General features: G+C 51.9%; 1 protein-coding gene and 1 long non-coding RNA gene across 5 annotated transcripts in view; both read right to left on the bottom strand.

Annotated features, from left to right (window-relative positions):
- The window catches only part of LOC111849201 (adhesion G protein-coupled receptor L1-like), a 70,691-nt gene that overhangs the window by 26,112 nt on the left and 24,783 nt on the right, over positions 1 to 19,796 (bottom strand). For all 4 annotated transcript variants that reach the window (XM_072705189.1, XM_072705190.1, XM_072705191.1 and 1 more), the window contains 3 exons: positions 19,375 to 19,559; positions 13,418 to 13,631; positions 12,695 to 12,804 (listed from right to left, as the gene is read on the bottom strand). In XM_072705189.1, the coding sequence (XP_072561290.1) occupies positions 12,695 to 12,804; positions 13,418 to 13,631; positions 19,375 to 19,444 (394 nt within the window). In that variant the 5' untranslated portion in view covers positions 19,445 to 19,559. The remainder of the gene's footprint in view (positions 1 to 12,694; positions 12,805 to 13,417; positions 13,632 to 19,374; positions 19,560 to 19,796) is intronic.
- Positions 16 to 3,107, bottom strand: LOC140581694 (uncharacterized). Its single transcript, XR_011984828.1, has 3 exons — positions 2,420 to 3,107; positions 2,219 to 2,287; positions 16 to 196 (listed from the first exon to the last, which is right to left on the bottom strand). It is a non-coding gene; the product is annotated as an uncharacterized lncRNA (long non-coding RNA).

The raw sequence follows: 19,796 nt of genomic DNA, 5'->3' as shown, positions 1-19,796 counted from the left end.
ACCGACTCCCTGTAAGGAACACAGACACGTCCTGCTCACTGACTCCCTGTAAGGAACACAGACACACGTCCTGCTCACTGACTCCCTGTAAGGAACACAGACACGTCCTGCTCACCGACTCCCTGTTAGGAACACAGACACGTCCTGCTCACCGACTCCCTGTAAGGAACACAGACACGTCCTGCTCACTGACTCCCTGTAAGGAACATAGATACTCAATGTCACTTGCAGGACATCAGTGTCACTGTCCATCAGTCCAAGTCAACACTCATGTTTACTTGGATGAGCACTCTGAGAGTGAGCAGAGGGAGTGCCCAGACAAACTGAAATCCGTGCCACTCAGACATAGGTGACAGGGGTGTCCCTGTCCATTAGTGTCAGGCCACAGAAGCAGAATAAGAAGAGGTTGTGTGTTTGTCTTAACACTGAATAACAAACAAGTGTCCCAGGGGCAGACTAACAGAGTGACGAGCAGGAGTACGTAAACCCTGTCTCACCTTCAACATTCACCTGCCGCACGTGGATCCACCCCCTGAGACACAAGACTATGACTCACGATGTGGCACAAAAACAGAGCATAGCGCCACCATGGGGGGGAGAAGCAGGAAATCGCCATCGCTTAGGAACAACCTTCAACAGAAGCCCTGTTTTCCAAGTTGTGTGCTGGGGGTAAAAAAAAAATTCCAGGTTCCATTCAAAATAAGTATAGGTGAAGGCAGCTGTGCAGGGCCTGGGGGGCTCACCCCGCATGCCTGCCACTCACTACGCTGCAGTTCCCTTCACCGGGAGCCCCCCCTCTTGGGTGTGGGTGTGCACCATTCCGCTCTCCGTGTGACTGCTGCCGCGGACGACGCGGAGAAGAGGACGTAGACCTGGAGGCTTTCCAGAAGCTTCATTATCTGGCGTGGAATCGCCAGTTTGCGTTTCCGATCTCTGTCTGAGCATGGCTGCTTTGTCCGAACACGCCGGATGCCCGAGCCCTGGGACAGACCATGTTGAATGCCGGGGGCCTGAATTTTATTGTGCTGGGTTGGCCTTTGGAAAATGGTGGGTGGGGGGGAGGCTTTTCTATAACTGAGGGTTTACAGCAGTCACAGTTACAATTTCTTGTAAATGAGGTATGTGATGCTCTTGTTTCCTTTTTTTAATATTTAAACAGCATTAGGTCCCTTCCTGACCCCCCCCCCCCCTCCCCCCGTTACCACGGTGACTCTTTCACCTTGCCACTCATCCAAGGGACCCCAGCTGCTTGCGGCGCCGCCGATGCAGTTCAGATAGGCGGGAAGGGGCGGGCGGAGGGGAGTCCTCGCTAGTTCACATTTGCCTGCTCATTAAACGAGACTCATGCTGGGCTTGATAGCAGGAGGAACAGAGGACCCCCCCGAGCTCGGAGCGGGGGTTTAGGGGACTCTGACAGGAACATATTTATCTTGCACCTTTGTCACATGGGGGCCCCATGCATTGCCGTGCCAGCGTTGATTTTCCACAGCCCTATTCCGAAACAAAAACCGCCTGCTGATTCTGCTGCCGCCCCCCCCCCCCCCCCCCCCGCTGCAGATTCAAGGATTTCAAACACACCTTAGGCGCGGAGATCGATCCTGCAGCGGTAATTAAATTCAGTACACATTCTGACCTGAAAGGGGTGCCATAGAGCATAGTCTGCTGTTACGATGAAGACCTAATGGAAAACAATTATGCATGTGTGAATTCGCATCTATAGGAGAGAGGACATTTAATTAAAAGATGGGGGAGAAAAGGGGGCACACAAAGGAGTCTCCGTCCTGTAAAACGGGTTTGCGAGGGACAGATTTCAGTGACAGGGACAGACAGAGGTATTGCGCTGCCACTCTCAGAGAGCTCGAGCCAAAGCACGACCACAGAGTGTGACATCTGAACTCCCTCCCCCACCCCCCTCCGCCGCCTGAAACCATAGCAATATGATTCGAGCACAAACACACAAACAAACAAAACATGCACAGACACACACACACACACGCTGGAGAAATGCAGGATGTCGCTTTTTCCATCTGTTGTTTCTGTCAAGACTGTGAGGACTAAATTAGGGTTATAACCGGCACGCCGGCCCGACAGACACGCTAGCTATGATCTGCCGAAGAAGCAGCTGTTTAAGGAGAAGCCAGCTTTCTGAACAGGACGGTGCGAGGGCAATGATGGCTCAGTAACGGGCCTTAGAGCACTGCATTACAATGCTGCTGACCGCATAGTGACCACCTGGTCACCAGGATGAAGATGCTGCTGATGTCCTGGGACGCTGGTGACAGGTATCCTTGTTGGGAACACAGCAGACCAATACAGGATTATGGGTACTGAAGCATCTGTTTATAAAGTGGTACCAGAAACAGCCGGCTGAATTTACGGCCAATGGCTCCAGTCAGAAATCCTGATCGCTGAGTAATACCAGGCTCTCATTGGCTGAGCTCTAAACTGCCGGCATCTCATTGGTCGACCTCTTGTTGTCTGAGCACCGATCGGGAATCGGTGCTGCATACCGCCTGTCAGCTTCTCTCCTCTCATCTGTCACTGGCTGTCAAAATGTCTGTCAATCAGAGGCCAGTTCCTGAGCACAACAGCAAGAAGCGTGTCAACGGAAAGCGAGGGGGGGGGGGGGGGGAAGGAAAATCTATCTGTCGATCCGTTAAGGAATCAACCTAACAATCGAGCAATCAATCAGCGTGAGTTATCAAAGACAGGGCCGACATGAAGCTGTGTTATCGTTTGGGAATGAGCAGACAGAGGATATAATAGCTGTAAAGAGGATGGGGAGTGAGACAGAAGATGGCGTTTCAAAGAGATGCCTGCGTGCCATATGAATAGGCCCAGAAAGCGAGGAGGCGTGGGGGCTGCTTTCTGTTAGGGGAGCGAGCACATTGGGCCAGTGTGATATGCATACATTAATATAGCCCAGGAGGTGGGTGGCATGGCTGTGAGCGTGATTGGCAGGGCTAGGGTCGACAGGGCTAGAGCCACTCCCTTCCTGGATAGGACACGCCCTCTCTGGAAAGGACACACCTTTTCTGAGTAGGACACACCCTCTCTGGAAAGGATACACCTTCTCTGAGTAGGACACGCCCTCTCTGGAAAGGACACACCTTCTCTGAGTAGGACACACCCTCTCTGGAAAGGATACACCTTCTCTGAGTAGGACACGCCCTCTCTGGAAAGGACACACCTTCTCTGAGTAGGACACGCCCTCTCTGGAAAGGACACACCTTCTCTGAGTAGGACACGCCCTCTCTGGAAAGGACACACCTTCTCTGAGTAGGACACACCCTCTCTGGAAAGGATACACCTTCTCTGAGTAGGACACGCCCTCTCTGGAAAGGACACACCTTCTCTGAGTAGGACACGCCCTCTCTGGAAAGGACACACCTTCTCTGGATATGACACGCCCTCTCTGGAAAGGACACAACTTCTCTGGATAGGACACAACTTCTCTGAGTAGGACACGCCCTCTCTGGAAAGGACACACCTTCTCTGGATAGGACACGCCCTCTCTGGAAAGGACACACCTTCTCTGAGTAGGACACGCCCTCTCTGGAAAGGACACACCTTCTCTGAGTAGGACACGCCCTCTCTGGAAAGGACACCTTCTCTGGATAGGACACACCCTCTCTGGAAAGGACACACCTTCTCTGGATAGGACACGCCCTCTCTGGAAAGGACACACCTTCTCTGAGTAGGACACGCCCTCTCTGGAAAGGACACACCTTCTCTGAGTAGGACACACCCTCTTTGAATAAGACACGCCCTCTCTGGGCAGGCACCCCAAATCAAGCACTGAGTTAGAATGGTCAGAATTGCCTCAGGTGACCCATACTGGAGCTGTGCACACCCACTGGGGGCGGAGCATACCCCTCAGGAGCAGGTGCTGTAGTCACTTGCCAGACCCCGCCCACCCCAGCCCTGGAAGCCGCCCACTTCGTGGCAAAGCAGGGAGGAAGGCCACAGACATGTGGGTGAGAAGCGAGGGGCAACAGACGGATGAGTACGGCAGGGGGGACAGGAAAGGAATGTAACAAAGGAAGAGAGGATGGACAAAGGGAAAGAAGGCGAAGAGTTTGGAGGTGGGGGGGAGGGGGGGTTCAGTGAACCGGCAGCTGCTTGCGATGAAGACATGAGATATTAGAAATACGTATCAAAAATTTTTAAATAAATAAGGAAGAGGAGGAATAAAGGGGAGAGAAGCAGAGAGACTTTGGAGGTGAGAGCGCACACGGAAGCACCTGGAAATGGGAGGAACCACTCACGAGGTGGGGCACGGGATTGGACGCACTGGGTCACATGATCCGGGGGAAAAACTCTCACTGTTACTGTTTCAGGAGATGTCGCGCTCAAAAATGAAGAGAGTGAACTCAAACGACAGAAAGAAAGCGAGGGATTCATCCTGAAGGAAGGAAAAGAAAAGGGGGGAGAGACCACAGGAAGACAGAAAGATCTAAAATAATGTATAGAGGAAGAGGACAGTCTCTTGGATCTAGAAGGACCAATTGAAGATATGGATAAATTAATGAGAAAAATAATAATAATACCAAATTAATTACATTGACTGGTAACTTCACAAATCAATAAAATCCAGGGTTATGAAGACGCTCAACACCTCCTCAGTGCTGGGGGGGCGATGCACCTCCATGTGTGGGGGAGAGACCACATGGCCTGCAGTAACACAGGGGGTGTGTGTTTGCATGCAGCTGAGTGCATGGCTTCAATTAAGGGCCCTAATTAAACGACATTGCCAGTCTTTTTCATTTGGAGCCCCTGATTGTGCAGGTGTCTGTGTGCATGTGTGTGTGTGTATCCACATCCTGATTTATGTGTGTTTGTGAGCAGAGACAGGCTTGTTGTTTGTGAGGCCCCACTCAAAAAGTCACTTTGTGGCCCCTCCTAGTGTAGTAACTGTTTGTGGCCAACAGGGGGCCCCCACACAAATGCGTAGTTTGAGTCTCGGTTAACGCCGCCGCTGCCTATGAGCTGGGCAGGCGATGCCGTATGGCAGGACTCGGGGAATCATGTGGAGAGACTCCGAGGCGTTCGTTAGAAGAAAGGAAGAGAGACAGAGTGTGTGTGTGTGTTAGAGAAAGAGAGAGAGAGAGAGAAAGCGTGAAAGAGAGACGGGGGCACAGGGCTGGGTAAGATTAACATCAAACATGACCACAACACAAGGTGCTGGGTTAGGAGAGAGGGAGGAGGGCAGGGAGAGATGAAGGGAAGGGGAGGTAACGCAGGAGTAAGGAGAGAGGAGGGAGGATAGGAGGGGAGGGCGAGCTGTGGTGTTATGTTCATTGTGGTCTTTACCTTTCTGATCCACTTCTATTCAAGCATCGGAAAAGAAAGAGAGAAGGAGAGAGAGAAAGAGAGAGAGAAAGAGTGAAAGAAAAAACAGGTGCAGGAAAAAAGAGAAAATTGATTAAATAAAAAGTTGTCCTTTTGTCGTTCGTTTTTCTCTTTTTAAATTCACGTTATTTGCCTGCGGTTTGGTTCACTCAGGAGCAGACAACTTTCAGAGGAAGGATGGACCCAGATGCATATCGGAGCTAAATACAAAGGTGAGCATTTCATGAAAAAGCATCAGCCCCGTCCCAGCCCCCAAATCCGCACTTCCGTTTCAGATTAGTCTGTCAACCTCACCCCAAGCACCCACCAACTCCACCCATCGTCATCTCTCCACCCAAATGCCCCAAAAATCAACTCCCCCATCCCATCCCGTCCGCCCTCTTGGTCCTCCATCTGGCTTCCTGTCAGGGAGTAAAACATTTAGCCTCCTCCTCCTCCTCCGCACTGTGAGGGAGAAGAGAATGAGAGAGAGGTGTGTTAGGAACGGACAAATGGGAGGAAGAGGAGATGCGAATTCCCAGCAGGCCTTGCTGTGAAGCCTACCAGAGTCCCTCTCTGATCCCTATCACACTTCACTCATGCCTGAATTTCAAAGAAACATTCTCCGTATTTCATTTTTAACATCTTCAGTGTGCGGCTCCAAATGTCAATATTTTACACCAGTTTTAGGCCAAAAAAACAAGAGGTCGGCAGACGATATCGACGGTAACGGCTCTGCGAGGCGAGCGGCACCTCAGGGCCCGGCTGCCAATCGCAGCAAACCCACTGCACTGTACATCTCCGGCGTGCAGATTTACATTTCAATTTGATCTTTTCTTTTGGCTCTAAGCCAGCCACCCTTTTCTTCCTATTTTTTATATAAAAAAGACTTATTTTTGTACTTTTTTCTAATCATTTTCTGGTAATGACATACATTTTTTAAAGCAGGCAGCTTTAATAGTTTAATATGCAAACATTTAATAAAAATTAGATGCCAAACTACAGTCCAGTCTTAATATTTATTAAGTGCCATTTTCAAAGTATCAGCAGTTTTGTGACCCAGTTTTGCAATACAATACTTAGAAAAACCACCTGGATTCTATATTCTGCTTATATACATCAAATGGAAATAAAGCTTTGAAATTTTATATATTTCTCATTTGCATATATTTGACACTTTTTAATGCTGAATTTTATGCGCATTTTGTTGTTTTTCGTGTATTATTTTCTGAAAACGTCTGAAATACGAGTAAAGCCGAACACAGCAAATGATTTTATATTTAATATTTGATCATTACTCTGCCCGCTTTGTCGTTAAAACAATGGAGTGCAGTGAAAAAGTAGCGTGATCACGCTGTTTTTATGAAATGATACGAAAACGGAGAAGGCAAGGTGCGGACGCTTCGCAAACGCTACAGACTTCTTACTCTTAAACCCACAATGAGAACAATGGGTCACTAGAGCGGTTGACAGAGGTCCGATTCGGGCAAGCCACGCAATTAGGGAATCTCGATTCCAAACACAGACCAGAAGCCGCTGCACCCACAGCTAATCGCTGTGCCGGGCGACCACTAAAGGCGTGACGACCAATCAGAGGCCGGGCCAGCCTCGTCAGCTCAATTCCCTCGTTACGCCTCGTCTTTTCAAGCCCCCCAGCCCCCCTCCCCGTAGCTGCCGTTGCAGGAGCATGGCTGTCTGCTGGTGCTGTTTTTTAATACGCTGTATTTCTTGGCTGTATTCTCCTCTTGGTTAAACCAGCCAGCTACAGCTGTTCCTATCAGTGGGTCAGTCTTGAATCTGCCTGGGGGGGTGAATGGGAGGGGGGCTTAAATCTGTATACTAAATAGAGCCGCCAGCTCAGTCTGGTGTCGATCCATTTCGAGGGCGACTGTGCGGTGACCAGTGCTCTATGGAAACAGATGTTTGCCCAGTCCTCCCCAACCAGTCCGGGACACCTGGGGTGCGGAAATATGTCCGTCTCACGCTGAGATGGAGCGCGCCCAGGAAAGCCTCCCCTCTGCCCCCTCCCTCACTGCCTCCCGCTGCCACTCTCCGAGGCGGGCGTGTGTGGAAATGACGGCACCACCCCTTGTGACTGAATATATCCCTTGTTCATTACAGGTTTCATACAATTAAGGGGTGCCGTTGTGCAGTACAAGCAAGGCCCCCCATCCAGGCACGCCTACCCCCCTCCCCCCCAAAGTACTGAAATGGTGGGTGTAGGGGGTGTTTTAATGGTACCACCACGACTCGAGTGATTCATTAAATCAGCCACGGCTGAAAGAATTGCAACCGCAACCATCGCATTCACTAGTGAATCATTTTCTGATTGCGCCGATTTCCAGGCAGCATCTGATCTCCTACTAGGAAAAGCCGACTCACGTTACCGTTGTCGACGACGAGTTTAATCAATCCGCCCGAAAGCCAGGGCACAACAAAGACCCCGCAGGTTCCCCCTCCCCCATCCTGAGCACCCGTCACTGGTGTACAGAAAGGTGACAAGCACACTAATGTTTCGCGAGCGGGGAGAACAATGACTGACGTCCTGCTTTCGCTCCATCTGCCTGCCGCTCGGAGCAAATCCGGGGTGCATTCAGACCTATGAAAGGGGACAAAGAAAATGGACAGCGACGGGTAGGGATGGAGGGGGAGGGAGAGAGATCCAGAGGTTGCCATCTGCAAAGGTGTGGCAGGGAGAAAGAGAGAGATAGACAGTAAGGCTGTTAGCAAGGAAAAGGGAGTATTGAAGATGCTCTCATCCACTCCCCAGGTGGGAGCAGGCATGAGTCGGGGTCCCTCCTCCAGGATCTGCGGGCCTGATCCACTCGCTCACCTTGAGGCCGGGGCCCCCCTTCCCCGCCCTCCTCCCAGCACTCACACATCCACAGCCGTGTCCCTCTGCTCAGCAGCTTGACAAATCCAATTAATCACCGGGGTGGTAATTAGCATGGCTAGCATAGAGAGACGGGAGACCCCACCGACATCGTCCCAGGCTGACTGCGTGTGTGTTTGCAAAGACTGATGGTTTCATTCTCCTTTTCCCCCCATCTATCCCTCTACCTTACAGTGCGACTAAGCCAAAGCCATCAGGAAGTTTGTAGACATAGCGCGGAAGTCGCTTTATCTGCGATTTTTATTGTATCCCGTGTCCCGTCGGAAGGTGAAGAACAGGATGAAGGACAGCGACTCACAAGCTCCACCGTGTCCTTCCATTTCTCGCCAGTCCAACCTCTGCTCCGCGCACCGCTGCACCCGCAAAACGCGACTTTCCTGCTCAACACCGAGCGCCCAATTCCTGCGCTCCCGGCCCTGTGAAATTGGTTTCCCGGTTATCTTCCGAAAACGCAAGAGACGGGGACCGACGTCTTAGATGTACGCATTTCAAATGAACAAATTCAGATTAGAACGAACTTCAGCTGCAGATCTTTACGCTAAAATACCCTGCTTGTTTCTTCCTGTCACAGGTAAATACTGCATCCCCTCGTTTGGGTACGTGTCTTTCACTCTGGAAACGCCATGCTCACCATCTTTGCTGACTTTTCTTGTACCCAATAATTTTTTTATAAACGCGTTACATCTTATAAATTAAATACACGCAAGAGCCTAGTCGCATTCCGACGTTATCCGTGACAGACTATTTAAATTAATTTTCATCCAGGCCTACAAGGTCACGTAAAACGTAATTACTTGAAAATAAATAATGTACACATGTTGCAAACCGCATATTAGGCCAAACTAATGTCCGATCCTTCTGTTCGCGGAATATATAAGCCTATACATGCAACGCACCATATAAAAGCCGAATTTGTTTTCGTGCTACCAGGTACCACGGACTACTAAATTTGCTTTAAGATATTGATCCTGATAATTTATTAATCTGGGTGCGGTGCGGCGGCGCGCCAGAGCGCGCCCACGATGTTCATTTGTCCCGCGGTAACGAAAAAGCGGCAGCGGAAATTCCTCTTTAATGCCTAAATTATAGGTACATTTACGAACTAAAGTAATGATTTAATAAAGAATTATTTATAAGTGGGTTACGAGATAGAGCAATAATTTTAAAACCTAATATAAATAATGGATCGCTTACGATTCTACCTTTTTTTCTAAATGGAAGGTGGGCTTTTCTTTCTTTAGGTTGGTAATCATATTTCATTGGGGGGGAAAACACAGTTTTGCACCGTCACTGTAATAGCTATAACTCAATATAAAAGCACTTTAGTTTTTTAAAACGCCATGATAAGAACGTGAATATGCAAGCTGTGGTGTTTTATTTTCTGGATGGAATAACAATTCTGGAAAAAAACAAAGGGTTCATCAACTATTGCATTAGTCGTTGTATAATACAATTTTTCTGCTCCGTGTTCACAGCCCGGCAGTGCAACAGGGCCCTGCTACCTGAAACGATTTATTGTCTGTAAGGACAATCCGCCTTAAGCGGTAATTAAATCATCCGCACCGCAAGGAAAAGTCAATGATATTGGCGAATGATAACCTTAATGTTTGACAACTGTCAAGTGAGCGATGTGACTAATGAAACAAATCTTATGTTTTACTTTTCATTCTGAGTAACTCATTTAGATTAAACCATATAAGCCTACGAGTTTGCACTACACTTTAAAATCTATTGAAAAGGTAGTGGCTGTTATTTAAAAGCTTTCACTCGAGGCTTTTTTAAATCCTGCTGTTGTTTTTCCCTTTGGCTTTGGGCTGTTCCAGACGACATTTCGGCTTTTAACCCGTCAGCCAGCGTGCACTTTAACGTTCACGGTAAACTCGGTAACGCGCCCAAACTCGGCAGTCTTTGAGACCGCGCACACCGGTAGCTGTTTAGCGTTATTTCCATCTGTCACTCTAGAAATAAAGAGAAAAAAAACAAGGAATCAAACAAGCAAGTACGTTTCATTAAATACTCCAGATGAAGTGTGGTAACAACAAGGCGACGGAGACGGGGCAGTATGCGAGCGTTTAGTTGCGCGAAATTTAATTAATGTGGAGAAATCTCCGGGGAGGCCATGCCGGGGCCACCCACTCCACTCCATCTCTGTAATTAAACTCCGATGAGCTGTCTCTCTCACACCATTTAGTTTTGGGACGAGGCTTTCTGCATATGCTCCTAATTGAGTCTGGTTTCTGTTTATCCCGCTCTCCCCCTGATCCAAAGTAGAAGCGGAGACGCGGGGAAAAGCTGGCCGCCCCGGGTGGATCCCCGAGGGAGCGCCGGCGGACCGAGAGCGGGGTAATTGGCTCGATCTGCCGTTCCAGCCCGGGAGGACTTTTCATCACGAAAGAATCGGGTCCCGTTTTTCCTGTCCGAGCAATCCTTCAAACGCAGCAGCTCAGCTATAGCGTGAGAAGAACTGGCAACTCAGCAGCTATTTTTACTTATTATAAATTTATATGTTTGGCCCCCAGGAAGGCGAGAAGGGGCGGCAGGGGGGCATACATATATAAAATAAGTCAGCTAGGGTTCCTGTGATGAGTAGCCGCGAGATACTGTGTGAAATAAAACATGGAGTTAAGCATCTGGTTTGAGTCGAGCGTCAAACTCGCTGCTCGCTTGAAAGGATCTATTGACTAGTCGCGGCTTTTCCGATGTGACTGTCGGCGGAGCGATCCGGTGAATCGGGCCCCCCGTGGGAGCGACGCCGCACTGGCTGGCGCAGACGTACCCTGCAGAACACGCATGCACAGGAAGCGCCCCCCCATACCCCCCGCCTCCGGCGCCGCCCTAACACGCAGCTATGAACACCGTCCTCGAGATAGCTCATCACACGCTATGAATCTAAATGACGCCACCTGCTTTCCGGAGAGAAACAGGGAAAGAAGGGGGGGGTGCACGGCTTGGGTTCCTCCATTATGTCCATCCCTGTGGGGGGGAATTAGGGGGTCAGGTATGATAAGGAACTTCAAACAGATGAAGATGTGTGTGTGTTTAGTTCGTCCAGTAACCTACAAAAAGGAAGAGGAGGTAAGATGACTGACAGAGCGAGATAATGACAGAAGGTATAACGATTTAGAGCGAAACAGTGATTTTCGGAGCGAGAGAGACGGAGTGAGATGGAGTGAGAGGGAGACAAAGAGACGCGGCAGAGCTTGAGGCAGAGGAGAGAGAGAGAGAGAGAGATGCAGGTCCCCCTTATTATTAGTGCTAATGAAGGAGGTAAAGGGTGCTGGAGAAGAGTGGAAGGCTGGGGATGAGCAGAGGATTGGAGGGAAAAAAGAGAGAGAATGAGGACGGTTATTGCGTAAGACGTTGAGGATCATCTCGGCACCTTCTAGAAGAAAAAGAGCTGTAAAATTGATTCAGTCCTCCAGGATACTCATCCAGACTCCCAGCCATTTCAGCTACACGCCGCTCCCTCGCCACCCCCCACCCCCCATCCACACCACCCTGTCTCCCCCTCAGCCCCTCCCCCCACCCCTGTCGGAGGGCTGTTCGGGTCCCGTGGGGGGAGACGGCTGCACAGTGAGGGGATTAATGTACGCCATGAAGGGGTTGGGGGGGGGGGGGAGTTGGCTGATGGGAGATTTTCACGCATGGTGGGGCTCTTGTGCCATGTCGCGTCCTGCATGCCGGGGTGCATCTGTGCGTGCGGGCGTCACGCCCTGTGGATCAGGGGCCCGTGTGCGTGCCTATTCCAGCATGTTCCGCCTGGCATGTGTGTGGCGGAAAGCCCACCCACCCGCTCCGCAGCCGAGAAACGGTGAGCTCGGTGTTGCCATGGGGATATTAAAATGCACATGGCTTTGGGTCATTTCCACTAAAATAAGCAGTACGCTGTTTGTGTTAACATGGACCTCATGATCTGTTTCACTCTCAGAAGCCCTGACTGCCCAATTTCCATTTTCATGGGGGGGGGAAGCTTTTGGTTTTTGGCACTAGATAAATCTGCGGTTGCACTGAGCATGCTCAGTAGGGTTGGGGTTGTTTGTCGGGGGTCTGGGTGGAGTGGAGATCACCCCCCCACGGCCAAGCAGCTGTTTTTCACTCTGCTTTTGAAACAGAGCATCTACCACCCCCCGCCCCCCCAGCCCCAAGCGTGAAAATCTCCCTCGGCTTCTAGAGCGCCTCACTGTGGATGGAGGAAAAAGAGCGGTTTAGCAGCATCTGCGAGACTGCAGGTCAGCCCGTCCTGCCCTGTGCGAGTGTGTGCGTGCGAGAGGAAGACGTGGGGGAAGAAGCAGTGCGGGGGGGCGGTGGGGGGGGGTCCTTGCGTGTGTGTGTGTGGCACCGGGGTGATTGCGAGTGTCTGTCAGCTGGTTATTGAAAGCTGGGGGTTAGGTGAGGAGAAGGAGACAGATGAAGGGGTGAAGAGGAAGAGGAGGGACAGTGAGGAAGGGCGCGGGCTGCGCTGGTACTCACTGTAGGGAACACACTCGTACTGGATCTCCAGGTACTTGTAGGTCCCGGGGCAGGGGTCGGGGAAGACGTCGGAGCCGGCCACCACCACACACTGCGTGCGGTTGTTACACCTGTGAGATGGAGGGAGAGAGAGAGAGGAAGAGGGGTGGGGTTATGTCACACGGAGGCCGGTGCGGGGGGGGGGGGTGCGCTGACGTCAGCCCTCGTCCTTATTGGTCTGCCCTTGGAGGTGTCAGCGGGAAAGGACTCAAAATACCAGCCAGGGACGGCGTCTGCGGTAGGAAACGTCACCCCCTCGCTCTCCCTGACCCTCTCACCTCCTCTTCACCTCTTCATTCTCCTCTATGCCCCAGACTTTACTCTCTCCCCCGCTGGCTCTGCTTCCGCCCTCCGTTTCTCACCCTTTCTCTGCCTCCCCCATCCCTCCACCCCCGAGTGACATGCGACTCCTGCTAATGGAGGACTGGCACGCAGCTCTGAGTCACTGATAAACACACAGAAATTAAATGCAGGCTATAAAACATCCCATAAAACGGCACCGTGCTTTAGTACTGGGCTCATACTCATGCATATACTAGCAGTCACCCACCTCCTCCTTCTCTGCAACAAATGGGCGGAACCACACTACGGGTGGGACTATTGTGTGCTGTCAATCACTGACTCAAATCTCATCCCATTGGCTGGTTTAACGGATTTGCCCTGTGATTGGCGTAACCAACGAACCTCTGTGACATGATCTTGAAGGCGTCGGGCAGGTAGCACTGCACGTTCTCCATCTGGAAGGGGTCGGCGTCACAGATCTTGTCATCGGTGCGGCCGTAGTTGGCTGTCTCGATCATGATGACGTCGCTGCCGGGGCATCGTAGCTCGATGGGGTAGCCCTCGCAGGACAGCTCCCTCCGCAGGAGGCCAAAGGGCATCGCGGAGCGGCTCAGGGCTGCCGGGAGATAACGGGAGGTGCTGATTGGCTGGATGGCATGGAGTATGGTAATGTATTCCCACTCTGGAAACGGCCAACATTCACATCCGGGCAACTCTGTACTATCCGTGGTAAAATTGAGAATATGTCTCTACTGACGAAAGTCAAATGTGTAGGAGAAACAGGCTGAAGCACCTAACTTCAGGCCCTTTAAACACTGCCCCCCCCCCCCCCCCATGTTTGTCAAGCAGGGGTTGCACCCCGCTGGCTATTCGGGTGAGCTCTGAACGGCACTGGCCCCTAACCCGACTGCATGATGGTCTGTATGATGCCACCAGCCATGTGGTGCCACGCACGACTCCAGAGGAGCAGGGAAGGGCTCACAGGTTACGCCAACCCTGATCATGAGGCGCAGAGCAGGCGACTGATGCCGTCGGTGGGCCCGAGAGTCACTGCGCGTCACTGATGCTGTCCGTGGGCCCGAGAGTCACTGCGCGTCACTGATGCCGTCGGTGGGCCCGAGAGTCACTGCGCGTCACTGATGCCGTCGGTGGGCCCGAGAGTCACTGCGCGTCACTGATGCCGTCGGTGGGCCCGAGAGTCACTGCGCGTCACTGATGCCGTCGGTGGGCCCGAGAGTCACTGCGCGTCACTGATGCCGTCGGTGGGCCCGAGAGTCACTGCGCGTCACTGATGCTGTCCGTGGGCCCGAGAGTCACTGCGCGTCACTGATGCCGTCGGTGGGCCCGAGAGTCACTGCGTGTCACTGATGCTGTCCGTGGTCCTGATAGAAATATTCTGCATCACTGACTTTGTCCGTGGGCCCGAGAGTCACTGCGCGTCACTGATGCCGTCGGTGGGCCCGAGAGTCACTGCGCGTCACTGATGCCGTCGGTGGGCCCGAGAGTCACTGCGCGTCACTGATGCCGTCGGTGGGCCCGAGAGTCACTGCGCGTCACTGATGCTGTCCGTGGGCCCGAGAGTCACTGCGCGTCACTGATGCCGTCGGTGGGCCCGAGAGTCACTGCGTGTCACTGATGCTGTCCGTGGTCCTGATAGAAATATTCTGCATCACTGACTTTGTCCGTGGTACTGAGAGTCACTGTGCATCACTGACGCTGTCCTTGGCTGAGAGTCACTGTGTGTCACTGACACTGTCCGTGGGCCCGAGAGTCACTGTGTGTCATTGATGCTGTCCATGGGCCTGATAGAAATATTCTGCATCACTGACTTTGTCCATGGTACTGAGAGTCACTGTGCATCACTGACGCTGTCCATGGTCCCAAGAGTCACTGTGGGTCACTGTTGCTGTCCGTGGTCCTGAGAGAAACATTCTGCGTTATTAACTCTGTCCATGGTCCTGAAATGCTGTGAACATTGTGCTGGATAGAAGGATGCTTGTTTCCTGGACAAAATTATAGGGGTAACGGGGCAGTGACATCAAAAAGCAGCATTTGGAGTCGCTGTGCCCATTACCCATGATCATCACGGCCACATGGGGGCGAGACACACGCAGACACACGTGTGTTGCTCAAAGCCCACGACAGCGGGCAGACAGCAGCGCAGCGAGGCTCGCCGGCACCTCCCGGCTCCCCCGCAGTGCCGACGCGCAGCTCGTACGGCAGCTTGCTAATTAAATCATTAAACAGTGGGAAAACATAAAAAAACAAAAAACGAAACGCAGCCGACAGCAGGTGCCCGGCGCGATCCCCGCGCTGGCGGCGGCCATTTCCGCGGCGATGGGCCTGCTGGCGGCCAACTGATCCCGGCGTGACGGCCGTTTGGACCCCCGCCGACAAGCAGTTGGTCCCCCGTTGTTTGCCAGGCGACGCCCACCTGCCTGCCCCGCGCTTGGTCACACCCCACCCCCGTGGTTGATTTGCCTCAGAGCATCCGGGGCGATGCCTAGGCGGCCTGAGCCTCTTCTGAAAACGAGGGATACATGCAGGGGGGGCCGACCCATCTTCCCTGCGAGGAAAACTTCCCGACAAAGCAGCCAGTCAGCGAGAACCGCCTGTCTGACAGAACTGGCCCAGCTGACTCACCGCTGTCTCCCAGCGCCATCCCGATGACGGTTCACCACGCAAGGCGGGGACCGTGCTTCCTATATGGGATGATTCTGCTTGACACATAGGAGGGGCTGCGTTTGAAGACAGGAAGCTGTCGTCAAACCCCCCCCCCCGCCCCCGCTGGCACGAGAACCGCAATGAACCCCGAGTCCATGGCTAAAACCCACGGCTGTTTAGCCATCTCATGAGGGACAGAGAACGGCAAAAAGAGAAAAAAGGAAGGGATTGTGAAAGAAAAGGGCCAGAGACGGAGGAGAGGACAGAGGACTGGGCTGTGGGGTCCCAGGGCTGTCACGGGGACAAGCGCAGGCTTAGGGATCTGCATCCAGGTACCGTGTCACAGCCTTGCTGACTCAAACGCACATGGACACAGACACACGGAACAGAACGCGGATTCACACACACACAGACACAACGGGCCGCACGAATGGAAAGTGCTGGCTTCACAGACACGCTTGCATGCACAGGTGTACACACAGACAGGTGCAGCGCGCACACACACATGCAGACGCGCAGAGGCCGGCTTCAAAGCCCGGCGTGAGAGCGCACTGCGCCAGCCCCTCGCGATGGGTGCTCAAAGCACCTCCATTAACCTTTCCGCACATTCGCACCCCGGCCTGGCCTGCCGCTCTCGGCCCGAGAGCTTTGAAGTGAACACAGAGATGGAGTGCTGGGGAGGGTCACCCAATGGTGGTGGGGGGGCATGGGGTGAGGGGGTGGAGAAGTAGCCGGGTGAGGAGTAGAGAGAGTGGGAGAAGGAAGAGAAGGCGATGGGAGGGAGGAATAGTCAGGGGAGGTAAGGCGGCGGGGGGATGGGGGGGGGGGACAGAGCAAGGTGACTGACAGAGGCGGGGGCGGGGGGGGGCAGCCACCAGCGTCCTGTTAAGCCAGGATCACACCCAGACCTACATCATTCTGACAGCAGCAGACAATGAAATGGCAAATTTTCTCAGCGTGTGTGTGTGTGTGTGTGTGTGTGTGTGTGTGTGTGGATTAGGTCTATATTACATTGTGGGGACCAAATGGGGTGGGGGGGGGGGCGACCCTGTGATTCTGCAGGAATTAAGAATAAAACCTCCACATTGATCCCCAGTTTATGTCTGCCGTCTAACATCTATTTTCACAAGAATTAAAAAATAAAATATTATTTACTTTAATTAACAAATGCACCTTGCTTCAGAACCAAATTGTTTGTTTTCTGTGACAAAACTAATTGAAAAAACTGTACAGAATTAGTTACAAATTATTCCTATGCCCGTTTTAATTACGTCTCCCCCCCCCCCCCCGAAATTCCGAGCAAATCCGTACATTTGTGTAATGGATTTATTCATCATTAACCTCCAACATTAATTACTGAATCCAACAATCCAATTATCCAAATAGTCCCCCCTCCCTTATCACAATGCTGCGCGCAGGAGGGATATTAATCATATTTTTTTGAAAAGTAAATATGATTAAAAAAAGTAGCTCCAAGGACATGGAGGAGAAGAGAGGAGAGAGGATGGCCTTTATAAGCAGCCGCTCTCCGCCCTCAGAAGCCCGCGTCTCCCCCTGTCTCCCGGGAGGTGGTATTGCATGCGCTGGTATTTATTGCACCCCATTCCCACCTTCCGCCCATCCTGGCCTTAATTGCCCTGGTTCATTTTTTTTTTTAAATATCCACGATACCAAACCTGTGACTCCCCAAGCCAGATCTGCCTGAGCTGCTCGCAAACGGCGTGTGACATTCTCTCCCTCTCCTGTATATTCTACCTTCGTATACTTTATATTAATGATTCTTTACATTCTTGTTTGTTTATTTAACTTAATCTAGTTTATCATCTTCCCCGTAATATTCCTGTGTACCTCAGAGTATCGCTGGGGGATCACAGACATTTAGTTTCATGGAAACTTCTTACAACGACAATAAAGCCTGAATCTAACAGGAAAAAGTAGAGCAGTAGCTGCTCCAAATTAAAGGTTGTCCCGGCCGACTTTCCAAATACAACCCCCCCCCCCCACACACACATTACTCCACAGTATTATTTACTCAGCATTACAAACACTCTGCAATTATATCACATTATTACAAATTACAGTTTAATCTTCTTATCCGCGTCCACCGATTCCCCCGGGGTCCTCTAGGGGTCAGCCATCCCAGATTGGTGACGCCTGTTCCCGGTTCGCCCGACACGCCCACACACGAATCACGGCCTCGGCGACCTGCACGCCGGCTCCGTCTTTCTGGAGCTACCGTTTAAAATAAATAAATGGAGGAGTGGATAAAGCAGAGGATGAGTAAATGGTGGATAAGCGACACCTGACTGCACCTGTGCCGAAATCTTCTTCCCGGACCGGTGGGCTTTTACGCCGGACAGCTGGGGACACAGTTGCTAGCTGGCTACTTTCACAGGCCCCCTCCCCCCCCCCCCCCCGCATTCTTTTTTCAAGCCATCCAGCCCCACCTCACCGCTACAGGAGTGAGGCACGCCGGGAGGCTACGAACACGTAACTCAAAAAGTTAAATATAAAACGGAGTCCGATGTTCATATTTGAAGCGCTTACAGGCCAAAGCGGATCTGCTCTCTCTGCCCCTGTATCTCTCCCACGTACAGATTCAGCTCTAAATCAGCTTTGCTTGCAAAAAGCCGGTGCTCATTTCCCCGGAAAATACAGCAAATAAATTAAAACAACTAACAAATACAATTCGTAAAAAGACAAAGAACTAAATGACAGAGGATTCCGAGTTCTCTCTTTCCGTCTTTCTCTTCATCTCCCTCTTCGTCTCTCTCTCTCTTTCTCCTTGTCTGTTCCTGTCTCCCTCATCATCCTTGTTTCTCTTTATTTCTCTCAAGTTCTTTCAAGTTTGAGCTACCTACCCCCCCCCCCCCACCACCACCACCCCCCATCTCCAGTGTGCGGCTGGCTGCCAGTGAGTCAGTGAGCACAGCAGATGGTGGACGTGAGGTCCAGTGTTGGCATCGCCCCTCCCTCGGGGCTGCCACAGCCTCCCAAGCAGGTCACCTGCCACTGGGATAGACCCAGTCACTAGCGCACACACATACAGATTCACAGACACACACACAGATTCACAGACACACACAGATTCACAGACACACACAGATTCACAGACACACACACAGATTCACAGACACACACAGATTCACAGACACACACACAGATTCACAGACACACACACAGATTCACACACACAAACAGATTCACACACACACATAGATTCACAGACACACACACAGATTCACAGACACACACAGATTCACAGACACACACACAGATTCACAGACACACACACAGATTCACACACACAAACAGATTCACACACACACATAGATTCACAGACACACACAGATTCACAGACACACACAGATTCACACACACACACACAGATTCACACACACAGACACAATCCCATGCTGCCCTGCAAATAGAGCCCTGAAAATCCAATTCTCATTCACAGACACATCCCCTATATGCCTAAGAAGGTGACACTTCAGAGACACACCCTTAAACACACGGGTACAAACACAAAAACACAAAATTCCCGCATGCATCCGGGACGGTAACCGCTTCCTCAGTCTCTTTCTTGCTCCACTGCTCCTTTTACCTCCTACTCCCGTAACATATTTCTTCATTTTTTTGGAGGAATTAAAAACAGACGTCGAGAATGAGGAACCCAGCATCGCAGCACCAACCTTGAGCAGAGGGGGCGATGTTGCCAAGCGTGACAACGCACGTGCAGAGGATCCAAATGGGCAGGGCCATGCTGGGGGCAGGGCGCTGGGTCGGGGTGCGGGCGCGGTCGGCTGTCTCGGCTGGGCGGGGCCCGGGATTTGGGAGCTCCTCCCCCTTCCCGCTTAATCCCTCTCTCTGGCAGACCCTGAGAAGAGGAAAAGAGGGGACAGAGGGAGGTGTCCATTGAGTAGGGGCAGTGGGGAGTGCATCCTATCAGAGAGTATCAGGGTGGAGGAGGCGCCTAGCTCCCCCTGCTGGTCTGTTGGGCAGCGCGCGGGCGACGTCACCGCCTGCTTCAGCGCCTGAAGGTCCGATCGAGCCACTCAGAGAGTCTGATCTTCTCAGCAGAGGACTCTCAGGGAATTCCCGCGTGTAAATCCAC

This window comes from Paramormyrops kingsleyae, chromosome 22 (assembly GCF_048594095.1).
Source record: "Paramormyrops kingsleyae isolate MSU_618 chromosome 22, PKINGS_0.4, whole genome shotgun sequence".
Lineage (NCBI taxonomy): Eukaryota > Metazoa > Chordata > Actinopteri > Osteoglossiformes > Mormyridae > Paramormyrops > Paramormyrops kingsleyae.
The sequence above is the reverse complement of the archived record's forward strand: the minus strand, read 5'-3'. Positions and strand labels throughout refer to the sequence as shown.